Raw genomic sequence first — 23,631 nt, 5'->3', positions numbered from 1 at the left:
ATAGCGTTTGCACGGCTGCTAAAAACTGCTAGCGAGCGAACAACTCTGAATGACCACCATTATTCTGTACTGCTCCAACTGAAATCCTATCGTTCGTGTGCGCAGAGAAGCCATGTGGTGTCTGACCCCGGTCTCATTATCCGTCGGCTCTCTTACATATTACCTGTAACTTATGGGTTCTAGTGGTAAATACCGGTTAGTGTTATCCGCATTTCATTGCGTTCTGCTGCAGTTACAGCCAGTACACGGTATACACTGCTGTACATTATTTGTCACCGGCTGCATGGAGGCCCCGCGATTCACATTACCACCTCTCTGCGCTGACCTGTGGCTTCCAGTCAGCCATGTGCATTGATTTGTGGGGCTGATGCAGAATTGCAGATGACTACACTACAGGCTGAACTGGCGTAACGGAATATCAGCCAGTCATTCGCACATAGGCGTCGTGGACTAAAGGTGGTGGTTTGCGGAACATGTAGGCAGAATTGCGGGCTGAGGAGAGGTGGGAGTAGTCAGGGATCCATCCGTTTTCGAACAGATCTCTTGCATCAGGTATATACGGCTGGTGTAAATCACCTGTTGATGACGGAAAGGATTGTTGCTATGAAGCCACATAGATGCAGTATGTGCCTACGTGGCAAAGATCCACATTTATTTCCATGCGCGTCATGTGGCTGACCTGCTCAGCCCCCACGTAGGGAAATGAGGCGATATGGGGCCTAATTCAGATATGATCGCAACAGCAAAATTTGTTAGCAGTTGGGCAAAACCATGTGCAGTGCAGGGGGGGGCAGATGTAACATGTGCAGAGAGAGTTAGATGTGGGTGGGGTGTGTTCAAACTGAAATATAAATTGCAGTGTAAAAATAAAGCAGCCGGTATTTACCCTGCACAGAAACAATATAACCCACCCAAATCTAACTCTCTCTGCACGTTACATCTGCCCCCCCTGCAGCACAAAATGGTTTTGCCCATTAGAGAACAAATTTGCTGCTGCGATCAGATCTGAATTAGGCCCATGGAGCAGAGAGGGGTGTACAGTAATATATACGGATAGTCCTATGGCTTTTGGGATGAATGAAGGTATTGTGGTAACAGTTTGCACTGTGCGTACTCTACCATTACAATGTTCATGTGGATTGTATACGTATGTTGTAGATCACACACTCATCAGCCTGGACCCGGTGTACAGCGCCAAGTGGAGGAGCTACACACAGCTGAAGATGTGTTTCTATATGGCCTACGTGAGTATGGGACCCTGATCCTGCTGACCGCCCGTTGTTCTCTCAGCAAAGGAACACGTTCAGCCAGCGTCTGGCAAAATCTGGAAATTATTTTATTGATTGCTCTAAATGAAAGCTTATTCTTCACGTTTATATACCGAAAATGTTGTAAATAAACCACCAAGCTCCCCCCCCCCCGCCTGCCTGAGTTATCCGTTTTTCCATTGAGCTCCCCCCCCCCCATACGTGTGACCCATGCTTATTTGAGGCCCCGACACTGAAGGGCCCAGTACATGAATCGGCCACAATCAGAGCTTTTGTCAGCCCTGACCTCTTGCTCTCATCATGACACTGCAGCCCAATGCCAGGCTCCAGCTGTCTCAGTGGGTGATAGGGATTACTGGTGGCTCACCTGAGGTGTGGCGTCTCATAGGTGTTGGACTGTGCAGCAAGACATCCAAAAGGGTGGGAAGGGCAGGTTAGACCAGCACAGTCCATTGGCCTGAAGAGGAAGGGTCAGCACCATAGTGAGGCCTAATCATGTCTCAGTCGTTCAGTTGTGAATACTCTATATCAGCATTGCCCTCAGCTGTGCACAGAACAAGGTCCCAGGAGATTGGGGGAGGGGGGGGGGGGACTTTTACAGCATTTTCTACATCACTATGATCCCACTACCTTTGTAACTAGGTGAAATATCTTCATGGAGATGCGTACGTGGAGCCGAAACAGTCTGGATATGTTTGCGGGGGGGGGGAATATTAATTGTAATAAAAAGCAAATCATCCGCTGGCAAACCTTCAGACACTGGGCCTTCGGAATCACAATGGGGAATCTTTATATACTAAAAAGACCTGGTCAAATTTAGGACTCTACTCAGTAAAATGACGCAAACAGTTTACATGCTGCCAAAATTCTTTTTCTATTTTTGTACATATTCCTGACTACTGCGTGTCCCCACAGTCCTTCTGCTATCACGGTCAGACTTTGTTGGCCAGCGACAAATGTGGAGAAGCAATAAGGTCTCTGGAAGAAGCGGAGAAATGTGAGTATAGGCCGATGGGTCATCTGGCCGAGCAATGTGCCGCATTATAGGGAGACGTGAATAGTGTTTCACTGAAAGAAGCAAGTTTTGCTCATAGCAGACAATTGCACATCTTCTCATATTCCCCCTATCCCAGAGCCCTCATCTCCCCTCATCCCAGAGTCTCCACCTACTCTCTCCTCTCCCCTCATCCCATAGTCCCCACCACCCCTCACATGTCCCTCATCCCAGAGTCTCCACCTACTCTCTCCTCTCCCCTCATCCCATAGTCCCCACCACCCTTCACATTTCCCTCATGCCAGAGTCTCCATGTCCCATCACATCTCCCCTCATCCCAGAGTCTCCACCTCCTCTCTCATCTCCCCATATCCCATAGTCTCCACCTCCCCTCTCATTTCCCTCATCCCATAGTCCCCACCACCCCTCACATGTTCCTCATCCCAGAGTCTCTACCTACTCTCTCATCTCCCCTCATCCCATAGTCCCCACCACCCCTCACATTTCCCTCATCCCAGAGTCTCCACCTACTCTCTCATCTCCCCTCATCCCAGTCTCCACCTCCTCTCTCATCTCCCCTCATCCCATAGTCTCCACCTCCCCTCTCATTTCCCTCATCCCATAGTCCCCACCACCCCTCACATGTTCCTCATCCCAGAGTCTCCACCTACTCTCTCATCTCCCCTCATCCCATAGTCCCCACCACCCCTCACATTTCCATCATCCCAGAGTCTCCACCTACTCTCTCATCTCCCCTCATCCCAGAGTCTCCACCTACTCTCTCATCTCCCCTCATCCCAGAGTCTCCACCTACTCTCTCATCTCCCCTCATCCCAGAGTCTCCACCTACTCTCTCATCTCCCCTCATCCCAGAGCCTCCACCTACTCTCTCATCTCCGCTCATCCCAGAGTCTCCACCTACTCTCTCATCTCCCCTCATCCCAGAGTCTCCACCTACTCTCTCATCTCCGCTCATCCCAGAGTCTCCACCTCCTCTCTCATTTCCCTCATCCCAGAGTCTCAATGTCCCCTCACATCTCCCCTCATCCCAGAGTCTCCACCTCCCCTCTTATCACCCTCCCTCCAATCCTAGAGTCCCCACCTCCCCTCATCCCAGAGCACCCAAATCTCCCTCTCATTGCCCCCATCCCAGAGACCACACCTACCCCATCCCAGAGACCCCACCTACCATCCCATTTCCCCCCATAGCAGAGCATACCTCTCCCTCACATCGCCCCTCATTCAACAGTCTTCACTTACCCCGACATCTCATTTCATCCCATGGTCCTGACCAGAGCCGGCCCTAGGTATAGGCAAACTAGGCAATTGCCTAGGGCATCTGGTATGCCTAGGGGCACAAGCAGCTTCTGCTGATTAAAATGATATGCGGCATGCCTATATTCTGAGTGTAGCATTTTGTATGCAGATACAGCAAGAGTCACACATAGTATATAGGCATGCCGCATATCATTTTAATCAGGAGAAGCTGCTTGTGCATCCTAGCCACATAGCAATGCAAATAAGATGCATTTTCATCAAAAACAGGCACCCGATGTTAGCAGAGCTACCAGCTGACTAGCGCCAGGCATCTCCTGCTGCATGGTGTAAGATTTATGTATCCAAGCAGAGGCAGAGGTCACAGTGTTAGCGGCCGTTTGAGTGCTGTGTGTGTGAGTGGGTTGGTTGTGCAATAGTATTCAGCATATGTGTAAGGGTCATTATGCGTTTCATGTGTACAATGCATTAATAATGTGCAGCAAATGTGTATAGAAAGGGCACTACTGTGTGGTCTAATGTGAATAAAAAGCAATATGGTATGGTGTAATGTGAATAAGGAGCAATATGGTCTGGTGTAATGAGAATAAAGAGCAATATGGTGTGGTGTACTGTGAATAAGGAGCAATTCAGTATGATGTTATGTGAAAGAGGGGCACTACTGTGAGGAGCAACGTATATAAGGTAAAGTGGTACTACTGTGTGATGTAATGTGAATAAGGGACACTATCGCATGATAAATATTGAACAAAGTTGCAGTACTGTGTGGCATAATTTGAATGGGGGGTACTACTGTGTGGCCATGCCCCTTCCCAGCAAGAACACATACCTTTTTGGGCTGTGCGCCGAATGTGCACACTGTTCTTATTTAAATTACAAGGGGTAGGAAAACCAAAATAAGGACTGGTATAGGTGAGGGGTGATGGTGCTGGGAAAGGGGTGCAGGGTCAGATGCGGAACTAGCTTTGGTGCTAGGGGGCACCAGCCAAAATCTTGCCTAGGGCATCATATTGGGTAGGGCCGGCTCTGGTCCCGACCTCCCCTCATCCCAGAGTCCCCACTTGCCTTCACATCTCCTCTCATCCCAGATACCCCATCTCCCCTCACATCTCCTCTCATCCCAGAGCCCACACATCTCCCTCTCAACCCTCCCCTCCCCCCCCCCATCCCAGAGTCTTCTCATCCCCCCCATCCCAGGGTTTTCACATCTCCCCCCATTCCAGAGTCTCCACTTACCCTGACATCTCATCTCATCCCGTAATCCCCACCTCCCCTCTCATCTTCCCCCATCCCAGAGCCCTCACATCACACTATCGACCATTTGACTGTTGAACTATATACTGCAGTAGGAGGGGGAGGGGGGGGCTTTAAAACATTCCCCAAATCTCCCCTCAACCCAGAGTCTCCACTTACCCTGACATCTTCCCCATCCCAGAGCCCTCACATCTTCCCCATCCCAGAGCCCTCACATCTCACTATCGACCATTTGACTGTTGAACTATAGCCTGGAGGGGGGGGGGGGGGGGGACTTTAAAACATTCCCCACATCTCCCTCTCATCTCAGATCCCTCACATCTCCCCTCAACCCAGAGTCTCCACTTACCCTGACATCTCATCCCAATGTCCCGTCTCCCCTTGCATCTCCCTCACTTTGAGTAGCACCACAATTTCCTCAGTCACTTAATTCTGTCTCCTTGGTGCCACCATTGACTCCCCCTCCGTTCTACTCCCCACATCCAATTTCTCTCCATCCTGTTTCCACCGTTGTACGAACTTGTCTCATCCAAGATGGACCCAACCTCCAATCCATTCTCTGATCATGTCCCTTGTCACTTCTTGTAGCCTCCTCCTATCAGGCATTACTGTAGCCCAGATGTCCCCACTTCAGTCCATCGTACAGACTGTTTTGCGGGTTCAGATATCTTATGGAACTTAAAAAATGAACAACGTAGTCCGGCTTTGCATCACTTTTTCCAGTTTGTCATTTGGCCTCGTTTTATCAGTTCCACCCAGTTTTGTAAGGTGTGTTCCAGGCATTTCCTGTTCCTTACCAGAATCCGTCCAGCCATGGGCCCTCATTCCGAGTTGTTCGCTCTGTAATTTTCTTCGCATCGCAGCGATTTTCCGCTATTTGCGCATGCGCAATGTTCGCACTGCGACTGCGCCAAGTAAATTTGCTAAGAAGTTTGGTATTTTACTCACGGCATTACAAGGTTTTTTCTTCGTTCTGGGGATCGTAATGTGATTGACAGGAAGTAGGTGTTTCTGGGCGGAAACTGGCCGTTTTATGGGAGTGTGTGAAAAAACGCTGCCGTTTCTGGGAAAAACGCGGGAGTGGCTGGAGAAACGGGGGAGTGTCTGGGCGAACGCTGGGTGTGTTTGTGACGTCAAACCAGGAACGAAACGGACTGAACTGATCGCAGTGGCAGACTAAGTCTCGAGCTACTCAGAAACTGCTTAGAAATTTCTATTCGCAATTTTGAGAATCTTTCGTTCGCAATTTTGCTAAGCTAAGATTCACTCCCAGTAGGCGGCGGCTTAGCGTGTGCAATGCTGCTAAAAGCAGCTTGCGAGCGAACAACTCGGAATGAGGGCCATAGTATGGGTGAGATCACAGGTGGCCTGCTGATTATTGCCCTGGCATGCATGTTAATCCGCCAACCGCAGGCCACGAGCCCCTTGTGAATTGCTGATTGGCTTAATCAACATATACGACAAAACCTCTGCCGGTTGGGTGATCACATCGCCCTAGGTGTGACGACCTGAAGAAATGCAAACACTTAGATTTTTCATTAGTCAATTTTTTATTTATTTTTGTGTGTGCTGGTAATAATATTGTTTGCATAGCATGTAGACACTGCCGGCTGTGTACCATGCCTATTAGGATCTGTGTTGCATCCCCCAATGGGTTTGGTATATTATGTCTACATTCATCATGTTGAAATTCAGCATGTCAACACTAATGTAACATCGACATGACTGGAATGTCGACACTGTCTTTTTCATGTCTGTCTAATCCGAACTGTGTCCCTAACACTAAGTGTGTTGCAATGTTGATCATTTGACAGTGTCAACCATCATATGTGGACAGTCTGTCAATGTCACCATTTTTCAGGTGTCAACATTTATGATATCAGCATCATGACTGTCGACCACCTTGTGTCAACATTATGACTGTAGACCATGTCGACTTCCTGATGGCACAACCCCCCAATGATAGGAGCTGCACCGCGCTAAGCGTTATAGCCCGTTGTTCTGCTAGATGAGTTGGCCGCGGTGAATAGGTCACATGGGTCTATGATAATTACACAATGTATATAGACGCGGCGTGAAACGCGCCCAGTTATGCATTTTTGATTTGTTTTTCTTTTCTAATGAAGTAAATGGTCTTTCTCTTATGTCCTAGAGGATGCAGGGGTCCACATTAGTACCATGGGGTATAGATGGGTCCACTAGGAGCCACTGGCACTTTAAGAGTTTAATAGTGTGGGCTGGCTCCTCCCGCTATGCCTCTCCTACCAGACTCAGTTTAGAAAATGTGCCCGGAGGAGCCGGTCACAGCTAGGGGAGCTCTACAGAGCTTTTCTAGTAAAAGTTATGTTTAGAGTTTATTGTTTTACAGGGAGGCTGCTGGCAGCAGCCTGCCTGCAGCGTGGGACTAAGGGGGGGAGCAGTGTCCGCCCTGCGGGGTCTGAGCCACTATCTCCGCTGACAGGACACTGAGCTCCAGAGGGGTCTGATCGTTCTCCGCCACAGGGGACCGCTCGCCCCAGCAGCATGCCGCCACCCACTCGCAGAGCTGAAGAATTGGTGGCGAGTGAGACACCGACCCCCCTAGCAAGCGGGGGGTCGGTGTGAAGATGGCAGCAGCAGGGTAGGAGCGCAGTATTAACTGCGCTCCGGGGATGGCTCGGCGGTACATGGTGCGGCGCTATGAGGGGTGACCTGAGCCAGCGCTACACCCTACACTGGTACAGAAGCCTGTCGGGGTCCCCGGATCTCAGCCAGCACTAAATCCTCAGGCCAGTATAATCTGAAGAAGAGCGGGAAGACAGCACCATTTTGGGGGCGGAGCTTCTCAGAGCGGACCCAGCAGCATTCAGCGCCATTTTCCTGCCTGCACAGCGCTGACAAAGAGAATCAGGTCCCTCCACAGCAACTTCAGCTATCTGCAAACGGTACCAGGGGGTTGTAGAAGGGGGACGGCTGCAATACGACTGTGTATCCTATTAAGGTGCACAATCAGCGCTGACAAGGGGTCTCCCTTTGGTAAAAAAAAAGCGCTGTGTGTGGGTTGGCTCCAATCTCTGTGTCTCTCTTGCCATTCTTGGGGGGGAAACTCTGTCTGCCCTCCCCTGTGTGTGTGTAGAGTGTTTGGTGGTCTACTTTAGCTATGTCCAGGGACACTGTGTCATATGCTGCAGAGGATTTATCCTCCCAGGATGATCCCATTCCATGTAATCAGGATAGCACTGGTTTAGCACATATACCAGCAAGGGAGCCTGAGTGGTTTTCCGCTATCAAATCTTGGATTTCTCAGATTTCTGACAGGGTTGCAAGTAATGAATCTGCAACCCAGGTATTACAGAGCTCTATGGCAGTATGGCCCGATTCTGGTACCTCGGGACGCTCCGCTATATACCCCCACAAACATGCGCTTGTGCATGTCACACAGGATGACACGGATACCGATTCTGACACTACAGACGGTGATGGGGACATGTTGTGGGGGTCTGCATCTCTTGCAAAGGTGGTGCAATTGATGATAGAGGCTATCAGGGATGTGTTAAATAATAGTGATACCACACCTGAGCAGGTTGAGGAGTCTTTTTTTTAACTGAAAATAAAAAAGCCTCGCTGACCTTCCCTGCGTCAAAGGAATTGAATGCTATATTTGAGAAAGCATGGGAAATCCCTGAGAAAAAATTCCAGGTCCCCAAAAGGGTCCAGGTGGCGTTACCTTTCCCTGAGGAGGATAGGAAAAAATGGGAAAACCCGCCGATTGTTGACGCATCTGTATCCAGACTCTCAAAGAAGGTGGTTTTGCCTGTTCCAGGATCTACCGCCTTAAAGGAGCCGGCTGATCGAAAGATTGATAATACACTTAAATCAATGTACACTGCTTCAGGGGCCATGTTACGTCCCACTATTGCTACTGCATGGATTGCAAAGGTGATAGTAAAGTGGTCGGCTACCTTACTAGAGGATTTGGATACGATGGATAGGGATGACGTTGCATTATATTTACGCAACATTCACGATTCAGCAGGTTTTATGGTAGAATCCATGAAAGACCTGGGTTCCATGGCTGCGGGAATCTCTTCCATGTCTGTTTCAGCTCGTCGGGGACTGTGGCTGCACCAGTGGTCGGCCGACGCGGAATCCAGAAAGAGTTTGGAGTCTCTACCCTATACAGGTCAGGCTTTCTTTGGGGAAGCTTTGGATGCGTGGATATCCACGGCTACGGGTGGTCTTCTGTTTGCCGGCGGTCGGGCTCCCGGCGCTCGGTATACCGGCGCCGGGAGCCCGACAGCCGGCATACCGACAATTATTTTCCCTCGTGGGGGTCCACGACCCCCATAGAGGGAGAATAAAATAGTGTGGCGCGCGTAGCGCGCCACCGTGCCCGTAGCGTGGCGAGCGCAGCGAGCCCGCAAGGGGCTCATTTGCGCTCGCCAAGCTGTCGGTAAGCCGGCGGTCGGGCTCCCGGCGCCGGGATGCTGGTCGCCGGGAGCCCGACCGCCGGCCAGCCGTAGTGAACCCACGGCTACAGCGGGTAAGTCTCCGTTTCTTCCTTCAGCAACACAGTCCTTTCGGCCTAACAAGCCTAGAAAGGCCAGACCGTCCAATACCTTATTTAGGGGAGGTCGAGTTAAGTCCAAGAAACCTGCCGCTGCAGGTTCCCAGGAACAAAAGCCTGCTTCAGGTACGCCAAAGTCCTCCGCATGACGGTGGACCGCGCAGCCTGGAGGTGGGGCCAGTGGGAGCAAGACTCAGACAATTCAGTCACGTCTGGGTATCGTCCGGCCTGGATCCCTGGGTGATAGATATTGTATCCCAGGGATACAGGCTGGAATTTCAAAATCTCCCTCCTCAACGTTTTTTCAAATCAGGCTTACCAACTCTGTTGGCAGATAGCACTGTACTACAAGACGCTGTCCAAAAGTTGGTGGAGGCACAGGGCATTGTGCCTGTTCCTCCTCATTCACAAATCCACAGGTTACTATTCTAACCTTTTCGTGGTACCGAAACCGGATGGTTCGGTCAGGCCCATTCTGAACCTAAAATCATTGAACCCCTTTCTAAAGGAGTTCAAGTTCAAAATGGAGTCTCTCAGGGCAGTGATATCAGGTCTGGAAGAGGGGGAATTCCTGGTATCCCTGGATATCAAGGATGCGTACCTACACATTCCGATCTGGCTTCCGCATCAGGCTTATCTCCGTTTTGCATTACTGAACTGTCATTTCCAGTTCCAGGCCCTGCCATTCGGCCTCTCCACAGCATCGAGGGTGTTTACCAAGGTGATGGCAGAGATGATGGTTCTCCTCCGCAAACAAGGGGTGAACATCATTCCATATCTGGGCGATCTGCTGATAAAGGCATCATCCAAGGAGAAGCTGCTGCAGTCCATTGTTCTCACAACCCGCCTCCTCAAGATCCACGGTTGGTTTCTGAACTTTCCAAAGTCACATTTGGAACCACCCCAGAGGTTGTCCCTTTCTGGGAATAATCCTAGACACATAAGTGCAGAGGGTGTTTCTTCCGCAGGAGAAGGCGTTGGTGATACAAACGGTCCGGGATGTCCTGAAGCCAGCCCGGGTGTCGGTTCATCAATGCATTCGCCTGTTGGGAAAGATGGTGGCCTCTTACGAGGCTCTCCAGTACGGGATGTTCCATGCTCGGGCCTTCCAACTGGATCTCCTGGACAAGTGGTTAGCATCTCATCTCCACATGCACCAGAGAATACAACTGTCGCCGAAAGCAAGGATTTCGCTCCTCTGGTGGCTACAATTACCTCCCCTTCTGGAGGGCCGCAGGTTCGGGATTCAGGAATGGGTCCTTCTAACCACGAAGGAGTAACTTTCGAAGGAAGGTGGTCAAGTCTGGAAGCCGGCCTACCCATCAACATCCTGGAACTAAGAGCCGTCTACAACGGTCTTCTTCAGGCGGTCCATCTTCTAAGAAATCGGGCCATTCAAGTGCAGTCGGAAAATGTAATGACAGTAGCCTACATAAACTGACAAGGCGGAACGAAGAGCAGAGCTGCAATGTCGGAGGTGACAAGAATCATCCTCTGGGCAGAAAGACATGCGTTGGCGCTCTCGGCAATCTTCATTCCGGGAGTGGACAACTGGGAAGCAGACTTCCTCAACAGACATGATCTCCATCCAGGGGAGTGGGGTCTCCATCCGGAGGTGTTCAAGGAAATAACAGACCTTTGGGGGCTAGCCCAAATAGACATGATGGCCTCTCGTCTCAACAAAAAGCTTTAACGCTATTGTTCCAGGTCGAGGGACCCACAAGCAGTGGCAGTGGACGCCCTGGTGTATCCGTGGGTGTTCCAGTCGGTGTACGTGTTTCCACCACTTCCACTCATTCCAAGAGTTCTAAAGCTCGTAAGGAGAACAAGAGTTCAAGCGATCCTCATTGCTCCAGACTGGCCAAGGCATGCTTGGTACGCGGACATTCTGAATCTCAGAATCTCTGAATTTCAGGAAGAGTCGAGGCCTCTTCCTCTTTGGGAGGACCTGCTGCAGCAGGGGCCGTTCGCCTATCAAGACTTACCGCGGCTACGTTTGACGGCATGGAAGTTAAGCGCCTGATACTTGCTCGGAAGGGCATTCCAAAGAAGGTCATTCCTACCCTGATACAGGCTAGGAGAGGGTAACGTCTAAACATTACCATAGTATTTGGAAGAAATATGTCTCTTGGTGTGAATCCAAGACGTTTCCTACGGTGGAGTTTCAACTCGGACGTTTTCTCCTCTTCCTGCAAGCAGGTGTGGATATGGGCCTGAGGTTGGGATCTGTGAAGGTCCAGATTTCGGCCTTATCCATTTTCTTCCAGAAACAGTTGGCTGTCCTCCCTGAGGTTCAGACTTTTTTGAAGGGAGTTCTGCACATCCAACCTCCCTTTGTACCACCTACAGTGCCTTGGAACCTTAATGTGTAGTTGCAGTTCCTCCAGTTGGATTGGTTTGAGCCTCTACAGGAGGTTGAGGTCAAATTTCTTACATGGAAGGCTGTCACGTTGTTGGCCTTAGCTTCGGCTAGGCGTGTGTCCGAATTGGGGGCTTTATCCAGTAAAAGTCCTTACTTGATCTTCCACGAAGAGAGAGCTGACCTCCGGACACGTCAGCAGTTTCTTCCGAAGGTTGTGTCGGCATTTCATATAAACCAGCCTATTGTGGTGCCAGTGGCTACTGACTCCTCAATTACATCAAAGTCTTTGTATGTTGTGAGGGCTCTGAAGATATATGTGAAGAGAACTTCTCGTCACAGAAAGTCGGTCTCTCTGTTTGTCCTGCATGATCCCAAGAAAATTGGGTGTCCTGCTTCTAAGCAGACGATATCTCGCTGGATCAGGTTCACTATCCAGCATGCTGGATTCTACATCAGGACTGCCGTGTCCAAAATCTGTTAAGGCCCACTCTACTCGTAAGGTGGGGTCTCGGCATTGCAACTTTGTGAGTTCAATACTTTGGCCTCTGATGATCTGAAGTTCAGTCAATCAGTTCTGCAGGAGCCTCCGCGCTCTCCCTCCCATTCTGGGAGCTTTGGTACATCCCCATGGTACTAATGTGTACCCCAGCATCCTCTAGGACGTAAGAAAAAATAAGATTTTGGTTACCTACCGGTAAATCCTTTTCTCGTAGTCCGTAGAGGATGCTGGGCGCCCGCCCAGCACTTCATTTTCCTGCAACTGTTATCTAGTTCAGTACAGCTTGGTTTAGTTATGTACTGCATTGTTACTTGGTAAGTAATGTTTCAGCTGTTGCTGAGAGTTTCAAGCTAGTTAGCTTAGTTTACCTTGTTTGTGTGAGCTGGTATGAATCTCACCACTATCTGTGTTAAATTTCGAAGATGTCAGTCTCCTTGGGCACAGTTTCTAGACTAAATCTGGTAGGAGGGGCATAGAGGGAAGAGCCAGCCCACAGACTCAAACTCTTAAAGTGCCAATGGCTCCTGGTGGACCCGTCTATACCCCATGGTACTAATGCGGACCCCAGCATCCTCTACGGACTACGAGAAAAGGATTTACCGGTAGGTACCAAAATCCTATTATTATGTTTGTTTCCTTGTTCAGTTTATGGAAAGGCAGAAGCTTTGTGCAAGGAATATGGCCAAACGAAGGGCCCCGGAACCACTGCAAAGCCCTCGGGTCACCTCTTCTTCAGGAAACTGGGCTCTCTGCTGAAGAACACACTGGAGAAGTGCAAGCGGGAGAACGGATTCATGTAAGCAGTGTGGACTGGACACGTTTGCGTGTTACCCTTCGATATATAGTAATAGTACTTTCAGCTAGCGTTCCTGCACAGCATTGCGTAAGGGATGTTCTCTACAGACTTACTAGGCATAATCACATTGTTTCTCTATCGTCCTAGTGGATGCTGGGGTTCCTGAAAGGACCATGGGGAATAGCGGCTCCGCAGGAGACAGGGCACAAAAAGTAAAGCTTTAGGATCAGGTGGTGTGCACTGGCTCCTCCCCCTATGACCCTCCTCCAAGCCTCAGTTAGATTTTTGTGCCCGGCCGAGAAGGGTGCAATCTAGGTGGCTCTCCTAAAGAGCTGCTTAGAAAAGTTTAGCTTAGGTTTTTTATTTTACAGTGAGTCCTGCTGGCAACAGGATCACTGCAACGAGGGACTTAGGGGAGAAGAAGTGAACTCACCTGCGTGCAGGATGGATTGGCTTCTTGGCTACTGGACATTAGCTCCAGAGGGACGATCACAGGTACAGCCTGGATGGTCACCGGAGCCTCGCCGCCGGCCCCCTTGCAGATGCTGAAACGAGAAGAGGTCCAGAATCGGCGGCAGAAGACTCCTCAGTCTTCTTAAGGTAGCGCACAGCACTGCAGCTGTGCGCCATTTTCCTCTCAGCACACTTCACACGGCAGTCACTGAGGGTGCAGGGCGCTGGTAGGGGGGCGCCCTGGGAGGCAAATGAAAACCTTTTTTGGCTAAAAATACCTCACATATAGCCTCCGGGGGCTATATGGAGATATTTAACCCCTGCCAGAATCCGTTAAGAGCGGGAGACGAGGCCGCCGAAAAAGGGGCGGGGCCTATCTCCTCAGCACACAGCGCCATTTTCCCTCACAGAAAGGCTGGAGGGAAGGCTCCCAGGCTCTCCCCTGCACTGCACTACAGAAACAGGGTTAAAACAGAGAGGGGGGGCACTAATTTGGCGTTAGAAATATATAAAAAAGATGCTATAAGGGAAAACACTTATATAAGGTTGTCCCTATATAATTATAGCGTTTTTGGTGTGTGCTGGCAAACTCTCCCTCTGTCTCTCCAAAGGGCTAGTGGGTCCTGTCCTCTATCAGAGCATTCCCTGTGTGTGTGCTGTGTGTCGGTACGAGTGTGTCGACATGTATGAGGACGATGTTGGTGAGGAGGCGGAGCAATTGCCTGTAATGGTGATGTCACTCTCTAGGGAGTCGACACCGGAATGGATGGCTTATTTAGGGAATTACGTGATAATGTCAACACGCGCCAAGGTCGGTTGACGACATGAGACGGCCGACAAACAATTAGTACCGGTCCAGACGTCTCAAAAACACCGTCAGGGTTTTTTAAAACGCCCGTTTACTTTAGTCGGTCGACACAGACACAGACAGGGACACTGAATCCAGTGTCGACGGTGAATAAACAAACGTATTCCTTATTAGGGCCACACGTTAAGGGCAATGAAGGAGGTGTTACATATTTCTGATACTACAAGTACCACAAAAGAGGGTATTATGTGGGATGTGAAAAAACTACCGTAGTTTTTCCTGAATCAGATAAATTAAATGAAGTGTGTGATGATGCGTGGGTTCCCCCCGATAGAAAATATGGGCGGTATACCCTTTCCCGCCAGAAGTTAGGGCGCGTTGGGAAACACCCCTTAGGGTGGATAAGGCGCTCACACGCTTATCAGAACAAGTGGCGGTACCGTCTATAGATAGGGCCGTCCTCAAGGAGCCAGCTGACAGGAGGCTGGAAAAATATCATAAAAAGTATATACACACATACTGGTGTTATACTGCGACCAGCGATCGCCTCAGCCTGGATGTGCAGAGCTGGGGTGGCTTGGTCGGATTCCCTGACTAAAAATATTGATACCCTTGACAGGGACAGTATTTTATTGACTATAGAGCATTTAAAGGATGTATTTCTATATATGCGAGATGCACAGAGGGATATTTGCACTCTGGCATCAAGAGTAAGTGCGATGTCCATATCTGCCAGAAGATGTTTATGGACACGACAGTGGTCAGGTGATGCAGATTCCAAACGGCACAAAGGTGTATTGCCGTATAAAGGAAGAGGAGTTATTTGGGGTCGGTCCATCGGACCTGGTGGCCACGGCAACTGCTGGAAAATCCACCGTTTTTTACCCTAAGTCACATCTCTGCAGAAAAAGACACCGTCTTTTCAGCTTCAGTCCTTTCGTCCCTATAAGAGTCATATCTGCCCAGGGATAGAGGAAAGGGAAGAAGACTGCAGCAGGCAGCCCATTCCCAGGAACAGAAGCGTTCCACCGCTTCTGACAAGCTCTCAGCATGACGCTGAGACCGTACAGGACCCCTGGATCCTACAAGTAGTATCCCAGGGGTACAGTTTGGAATGTCGAGACGTTTCCCCTGCGCAGGCTCCTGAAGTCTGCTTTACCAAGGTCTCCCTCCGACAAGGAGGCAGTATGGGAAAAAATTCACGAGCTGTATTCCCAGCAGGTGATAATTAAATTACCCCTCCTACAACAAGAAAAGGGGTATTATTCCACACTATATTGTGGTACTGAAGCCAGAAGGCTAGGTGAGACCTATTCTAAATCTAAAAAAATTTGAACACTTACAAAGGTTCAAATCAAGATGGAGTCACTCAGAGCAGTGATAACGAACCGGGCCATGTCCCAAATTTGCCCTTATCACTAAGGGTACCTCAGGTTCGTGGTACAGAACTGTCACTATCAGTTTCAGACGCTGCCGTTTGGATTGTCTACGGCACCCCGGGTCTTTACCAAGGTAATGGCCGAAATGATGGTTCTTCTTCGAAGAAAAGGCGTCTTAATTATCCCTTACTTGGACGATCTCCTGATAAGGGCAAAGTCCAGGGAACAGTTGGAGGTCGGAGTAGCACTATCTCGGATACTGTTACAACAGCAGGAGTGGATTCTAAATATTCCAAAATCGCAGCTGATCCCGACAACAAGTCTCCTGTGCTTAGGGATGATTCTGGACACAGTCCAGAAAAAGGTGTTTCTCCCGGAAGAGAAAGCCAGGGAGTTATCCGAGCTAGTCAGGAACCTCCTAAAATCAGTGCATCATTGCACAAGGGCCATGGTAAAAAAAATGGTGACTTCCTTCGAAGCAATTCCAGTCGGCAGATTTCATGCAAGAACTTTTCAGTGGGATCTGCTGGACAAATGGTCCGGATCGCATCTTCAGATGCATCAGCGGATAACCCTATATCCAAGGACAAGGGTGTCTCTCCTGTGGTGGTTACAGAGTGCTCATCTTCTAGAGGGCCGCAGATTCGGCATTCAGTTTTGGATGTTGGTGACCACGGAGGCCAGCCCGAGAGGCTGGGGAGCAGTCACACAAGGAAAAAATTTCCAGGGAGTGTGATCAAGTCTGGAGATTTTTCTCCACATAAATATAGCTAAGGGTAAATTTATAATGCTCTAAGCTTAGCAAGACCTCTGCTTCAAGGTCAGCCGGTATTGATCCAGTGGGATAAAACATCACGGCAGTCGCCCACGTAAATAGACAGGGCGGCACAAGAAGCAGGAGGGCAGTGGCAAAAACTGCAAGGACTTTTCGCTGGGCGGAAAATCATGTGATAACACTGTCAGCAGTGTTTCATTCCGGGAATGGAAACTGGGAAGCAGACTTCCTCAGTAGGCACGACCTCCACCCGGCAGAGTGGGAACTTCATGGGGAAGTTTTCCACATAATTGTAAACCGTTGGGAATTACCAAAGGTGGACATGATGGCGTCCCGTCTGAACAAAAAACGGGACAGGTATTGCGCCAGGTTAAGAGACCCTCAGGCAATAGCTGTGGACGTTCTGGTAACACCGTGGGTGTACCAGTCGGTGTATGTGTTCCATCCTCTGCTTTTCATACCTACGGTACTGAGAATTATAAGACGTAGAGGAGTAAGAACTATACTCATGGCTCCGGATTGGCCAAGAAGGACTTGGTACCCGGAACTTCAAGAGATGCTCACAGAGGACTTATGGCCTCTGCCGCTAAGAAGGGACTTGTTTCAGCAAGTACCATGTCTGTTCCAAGACTTACCGCAGCTGCGTTTGACGGCATGGCGGTGGAACGCCGGATCCTAAGGGAAAAGGCATTCAGGAAGAGGTCATTCCTACCCTGGTCAAAGCCAGAAAGGAGGTGACCGCACAACATTATCACCACATGTGGCGAAAATATGTTGCGTGGTGTGAGGCCAGGAAGGCCCCACGAAGAAATTTCAACTCGGTCGATTCCTGCATTTCTTGAAAACAGGAGTGTCTATGGGCCTCAAATTGGGGTCCATTAAGGTTCAAATTTCGGCCCTGTCGATTTTTCTTCCAGAAAGAATTGGCTTCAGTTCCTGAAGTCCAGAAGTTTGTCAAGGGAGTATTGCAATATACAACCCCCTTTTGTGCCTCCAGTGGCACTGTGGGATCTCAACGTAGTTCTGGGATTCCTCAAAACACATTGGTTTAAAACCAGTCAAATCTGTGGATTTGAAGCATCTCACATGAAAAGTGAACATGCTCTTGGACCTGGCCTGGACCAGGCGAGTGTCAAATTGGTGGTTTTTTTTTTTTTTCTCAAAAAAGCCCATATCTGTTTGTCCATTCGGACAGGGCAGAGCTGCGGACTCGTCCCCAGTTCTCTCCCTAAGGTGGTGTCAGTGTTTCACCTGAACCAGCTTATTGTGGTGTCTTGCGCCTACTAGGGACTTGGAGGACTCCAAGTTGCTAGATGAGGTCAGGGCCCTGAAAATATAGGTTCCAGGACGGCTGGAGTCAGGAAAACTGACTTGCTGTTATCCTGTATGCACCCAACAAACTGGGTGCTCTTGCTTTTAAGCAGACTTTGCTAGTTGGATGTGTAATACAATTCAGCTTGCACATTCTGTGGCAGGCCTGCCACAGCCAAAATATGTAAATGCCCATTCCACGAGGAAGGTGGGCTCATCTTGGGCGGCTGCCCGAGGGGTCTCGGCTTTACAACTTTGCCGAGCGGCTATTTAGTCAGGGGCAAACACGTTTGTAAAATCCTACAAATTTGATACCCTGGCTAAGGAGGACCTGGAGTTCTCTCATTCGGTGCTGCAGAGTCATCCGCACTCTCCCGCCCGTTTGGGAGCTTTGGTATAATCCCCATGGTCCTTTCAGGAACCCCAGCATCCACTAGGACGATAGAGAAAATAAGAATTTACTTACCGATAATTCTATTTCTCGGAGTCCGTAGTGGATGCTGGGCGCCCATCCCAAGTGCGGATTATCTGCATTACTTGTACATAGTTACAAAAATCGGGTTATTATTGTTGTGAGCCATCTTTTCAGAGGCTCCGCTGTTATCATACTGTTAACTGGGTTCAGATCACAGGTTGTACAGTGTGATTGGTGTGGCTGGTATGAGTCTTACCCGGGATTCATAAATCCTTCCTTATTGTGTACGCTCGTCCGGGCACAGTACCTAACTGAGGCTTGGAGGAGGGTCATAGGGGGAGGAGCCAGTGCACACCACCTGATCCTAAAGCTTTACTTTTTGTGCCCTGTCTCCTGCGGAGCCGCTATTCCCCATGGTCCTTTCAGGAACCCCAGCATCCACTACGGACTCCGAGAAATAGAATTATCGGTAAGTAAATTCTTATTTTTTGGGCAAGCCTGTAAACCCTAATGGCCGCTGACTGCTACCCTGCAGACCACATTAATGGACTGGTGTCCAGTTTGGCTACACGCATTCGTGGCTACTTTGTATGCCGATCCCGTCACTCCGTGCGCACGCCTACTGGCGAATCGTCTCTCATGTCGCCTGTTTTATGTCTTATACACCTAGAACATTATTCTAGAACCGTGGAACACTGTTGCTTTCAGTCTGTACCTGGGAATTGCTGCTTTTATTCAAGCACAAAAGTCTGTTTTCCAGTTATTTCCAGAAAGTCCCCCCGGAGGCGCCACAGCTGGAGCTGAAGGCCAATTACGGTCTGGTGGAGCCTGTGCCTTTTGAATTCCCTGCCCTCAGCCCACAGTGGACTGTGGAGACGCAAGCTGGGTTCGACCTGACAAAGAGGCCAAAGGATGAGAGTGTAAGAACATGAACCTACCTACCACTTACCCCAGTGTCTTGTTCTCTAGTTACACACACCTACCTACCTACCGCTTACCCCAGTGTCTTGTTCTCTAGTTACACAGACCTACCTACCACTTACCCCAGTGTCTTGTTCTCTAGTTACACACACCTACCTACCACTTACCCCAGTGTCTTGTTCTCTAGTTACACACACCTACCTACCTACCGCTTACCCCAGTGTCTTGTTCTCTAGTTACACACACCTACCTACCACTTACCCCAGTTCCTCTTTCTGTAGTTGCATATAACCACCCCAGTGCCTCTTTCTATAATTTTATATAACTACCTACCGCTTACTCCAGTGCCTCTTTCTGTAGTTGCATATAACCACTCCAGTGCCTCTTTCTATAATTTTATATACCTACCTACCGCTTACTCCAGTGCCTCTTTCTGTAGTTGCATATACCCACTCCAGTGCCTCTTTCTATAATTTTATATACCTACCTACCGCTTACTCCAGTGCCTCTTTCTGTAGTTGCATATACCCACTCCAGTGCCTCTTTCTATAATTTTATATACCTACCTACCGCTTACCCCAGTGTCTTGTTCTCTAGTTACACACACCTACCTACCTCTTACCCCAGTGCCTCTCTCTGTACCTATGAGATAATGACGTTCTGTTAATATCTCCAGGCTAAACCCAAGAAGGAAGAAGAAGTGAAACCAATGAAGGAACCGGACTTAAAACCCCAGAAGGATAGCGGATGCCAGATCTCCTAACGCGGCACAGAATGCTATATCGCCTTCTATCTACAAGGACAGCGCGGCATAGATAAATACGTCATTGCGTAGGAAATTCCATGGTGCAAACTCCATTTTATTACTTTACATCTGTGTAACACTGTATATAACTGTTCTATGTTCCGTGGCAGATGCGGGGGTAATGTGTAGATGGTATATACCTAGATGGATATAGATCTATACACCTGTATACATTACGTGTAGCATTATAGTTTGTATACATACTTATCATACACATACGTGTGGCTTTATGTTCCTTACTGTAAACTGTATAGGCTGCAAGCACAAGATGAGATTTATACAAAGTGATTCATATTATTTAAAAAGAAAGTCTCCTAGAGAATATAAAAGATTTATTATAGCGTAATAATGATTGGAGTAATATCTGTGACCGGAACGTGTGAGGTGTATTATGTTAATGCCATTTATTGTCCCAGAATTAGAACAAGAGAAAATGTATGTACAGTATTTTTAAAATCTATTTGCAGAGTAAGATATTCACGTGCGCAGACCTGGCGGCGGGAAATTGGCGAATGGACCGGTGTGTCAGCAGTTTGCTACAGGCGGGGATCACTTTACCTATAATTCATAGAAGATGCAGGTTTCACTTTGGGTCATGTTCGGAAGGGGGGGGGGGGGGGGGGTTTGTTTAATGCCTCATCTTTTGGATTGGAAGCCATGACGACAGCATGCGGGGGTATTTATGCCTGCTTTGGCATCTGCAAAAACAGGGCATAAGATGTGATAAAATTCCCCAGGAACACCTTCCATTTCCAGTTAGAGTGGTCACTACTACTTGTCACTAGTGTTGGCCCTGTGTCTGTCAGTGGAAGTTCTCATGGCAGCTTCCACACCGTCATCTTACCTGGTAGACGTGTTCTCTGGTAACCAGGAATTATGTCCATATATTAGGTAATCCTCCTGCAATTGTGTAACCTGCATTATGCATTCAGACATCTGTTATTCATCACTACACACAGGGCAGCCATTTTGTCTGCTAAACCAATAGTTACACGACTGAAAGGAAGCAATGGCGCTACTGACACCTCATGGCTAAATGCTTACACGGTGCAGGTTTCTGTGGAAACGGATGATAGACCGCACGCTCATGAACCAACATTCAGCCAACAAAATGGCCGCCTGCAGTGAGCAGGTCCCATGCACTGTAACCACCTTTCCAGCCATTGTGTATATAGCTCCCAGCGGTGTCATACCACAGTGTGCTATGGTGGCAGATAACATATGTGTCCTGTAAAATATACTGTAAATAAAGGTGATTTATTCTATTACAAGTGGCTGGGCGTTCATATGGGTGTTGTGTTTTGTCTTCTGTATAATTCACCTGACGTAGAAACCAGTGTTTTTAAAAACAGTATTTTGGGAACGGAGAACGTGTAAGGAGGAACCCTAACCCTAGTTGTACCCTAAGGTTTAAACATGTTGGTTGCTTAATTGTTTTCTATAATATATGTTGTAAAACTCCCCCCAGAGTGGAGCATCTGCCCTTATCTAGCCTTCCCTACACATCTTTTGTCTTCTGAGCCTCACAGACATGAGGTGAAGCCACGGGGTAATTGTCATCTCACTGTGCCTCAAAGAGGATGAATAGCCACCTGGATCGCCCCCCACCCTTCTCAGTGTCCCATACCTCTGCCCCTTTCACATTTCGCTCCTTTTTGTCCCCATTATTTAGTTTTTTCCCAAAATGTAAATAAATATGGATCCTATACTTACGGTTTATAGATACAGCCGAGCCGATTGTGTGGTAACGGTCCCGCCTTTCATTGTATTGTAAACATGCTCTGTATTTGTTGTCGGTGTTGACCTGTGAGCATTTACTGCGGTTTGCAAAAGTATTTAACCCCCTAAAACATTGACAGACTGTCTGTATTACAGATAACACAGGCATTAAGACTGATTCAGGTTCGGTTGTTGTTGCTGTTTTCACGCAGCTTTCTGATTATCGGAAATCCGTCCGAACCTAAATCAGTTCCCTTGCTCCAGACAATGTATTACATGCAATTGTCAATTGTAATGTGGACAAATCTGTTGACTTTTATAGGGTTAAATACTCTTGGAAATTAATGTATGTACAACCTCACTTGTTAAAGAAAGTTACAGAAAAATTCAGAAAAAAAAGGTAATGAACAACGAGTAGCTACATACACACGATGCTTCTCCACCTGCACGCCGCAACAACATCATACGCCTACACATATTGTAGCACGTCCATCTTCCTCCAACAGTCTCAGGTGGCACTGGGGCCAGAGGACGTGGCGATGAGCCTTTTCTATATCCTCTGAGTGCCCCCTATTTAGATGTATTATTAGCGGTTATACTATGGTAGAATGCAACTCTGACTCTGTCTGACAGGACAACAGGTTTCCAGTGAACCACAGCGTACAGTACGTAAACAGGGAAACTGGTGATACAAACCCGGCTCCTGAGTAGAAATCATTATGGGGCTGTGAACAGTAAGCGGTATATTTATTAAAGTGTGGGATTTTAGAAGTGGAGATATCTAGATATATATAATTATTATTATTTTTATTTATTATGTTTTACACACACACACTCAGTGGAGTTCAATTCTAAAATAAAAAGAATATATTTGCCTGTAAGTTTTCCTCATTGCCACATGAAGCCTGCCCTGCTATCTGTTCCCTTAAGCCGACAGTAAGCAGGTGGCGGGCTCTGGAGGTGCTGACAGCAGGTGGCGGGCTCTGGAGGTGCAGGTGGCGGGCTCTGGAGGTACTGGCAGCAGGCTCTGGAGGTGCTGACAGCAGGTGGTGGGCTCTGGAGGTGCAGGTGGCGGGCTCTGGAGGTGCTGACAGGAGGTGGCGGGCTCTGGAGGTACTGGCAGCAGGCTCTGGAGGTGCTGACAGCAGGTGGCGGGCTCTGGAGGTGCTAGACTCTGGCAGCGGGCTCTGGAGGTGTAGGTGGCGGGCTCTGGAGGTGCAGGTGGCGGGCTCTGGAGGTGCTGGCAGCAGGTGGTGGGCTCTGGAGGTACTGGCAGCAGGCTCTGGAGGTACTGGACTATGGAGGTGCAGGTAGTGGGCTCTGGAGGTACTGGCAGCAGGTGGCGGGCTCTGGAGGTACTGGCAGCAGGTGGCGGGCTCTGGAGGTACTGGCAGCAGGCTCTGGAGGTGCTGACAGCAGGTGGCGGGCTCTGGAGGTGCAGGTGGCGGGCTCTGGAGGTGCTGGCAGCAGGTGGCGGGCTCTGGAGGTGCTGGCAGCAGGCTCTGGAGGTGCTGACAGCAGGTGGTGGGCTCTGGAGGTGCTGGCAGCAAGTGGCGGGCTCTGGAGGTACTGGCAGCAGGCTCTGGAGATACTGGACTATGGAGGTGCTGGCAGCAGGTGGCGGGCTCTGGAGGTACTGGCAGCAGGCTCTGGAGGTACTGGACTATGGAGGTGCTAGCAGCAGCTGGCGGGCTCTGGAGGTGCAGGTAGGCGGCTCTGGAGGTACTGGCAGCAGGTGGCGGGCTCTGGAGGTACTGGCAGCAGGCTCTGGAGGTGCTGACAGCAGGTGGCGGGCTCTGGAGGTACTGGCAGCAGGCTCTGGAGGTGCTGACAGCAGGTGGCGGGCTCTAGAGGTGCAGGTGGCGGGCTCTGGAGGTGCTGGCAGCAGGTGGCGGGCTCTGGAGGTGCTGGCAGCAGGCTCTGGAGGTGCTGACAGCAGGTGGCGGGCTCTGGAGGTGCTGGCAGCAGGTGGCGGGCTCTGGAGGTACTGGCAGCAGGCTCTGGAGATACTGGACTATGGAGGTGATGGCAGCAGGTGGCGGACTCTGTAG

At 49.4% G+C, this 23,631-nt stretch overlaps 1 protein-coding gene across 1 annotated transcript in view; it reads left to right on the top strand.

Moving 5' to 3' along the window:
- Window positions 1-21,132, top strand: part of BROX (BRO1 domain and CAAX motif containing) — a 69,360-nt gene extending 48,228 nt beyond the window's left edge. The window contains exons 9-13 of the mRNA XM_063919036.1: window positions 1,159-1,244; window positions 2,184-2,265; window positions 12,844-12,994; window positions 18,896-19,055; window positions 19,733-21,132. Of these exons, the coding sequence (XP_063775106.1) occupies window positions 1,159-1,244; window positions 2,184-2,265; window positions 12,844-12,994; window positions 18,896-19,055; window positions 19,733-19,819 (566 nt within the window). The 3' untranslated portion in view covers window positions 19,820-21,132. The remainder of the gene's footprint in view (window positions 1-1,158; window positions 1,245-2,183; window positions 2,266-12,843; window positions 12,995-18,895; window positions 19,056-19,732) is intronic.
- The last annotated feature ends 2,499 nt before the right edge of the window (window positions 21,133-23,631 follow it).

This window comes from Pseudophryne corroboree, chromosome 4 (assembly GCF_028390025.1).
Source record: "Pseudophryne corroboree isolate aPseCor3 chromosome 4, aPseCor3.hap2, whole genome shotgun sequence".
Taxonomy (NCBI): domain Eukaryota; kingdom Metazoa; phylum Chordata; class Amphibia; order Anura; family Myobatrachidae; genus Pseudophryne; species Pseudophryne corroboree.
The sequence above is the reverse complement of the archived record's forward strand: the minus strand, read 5'-3'. Positions and strand labels throughout refer to the sequence as shown.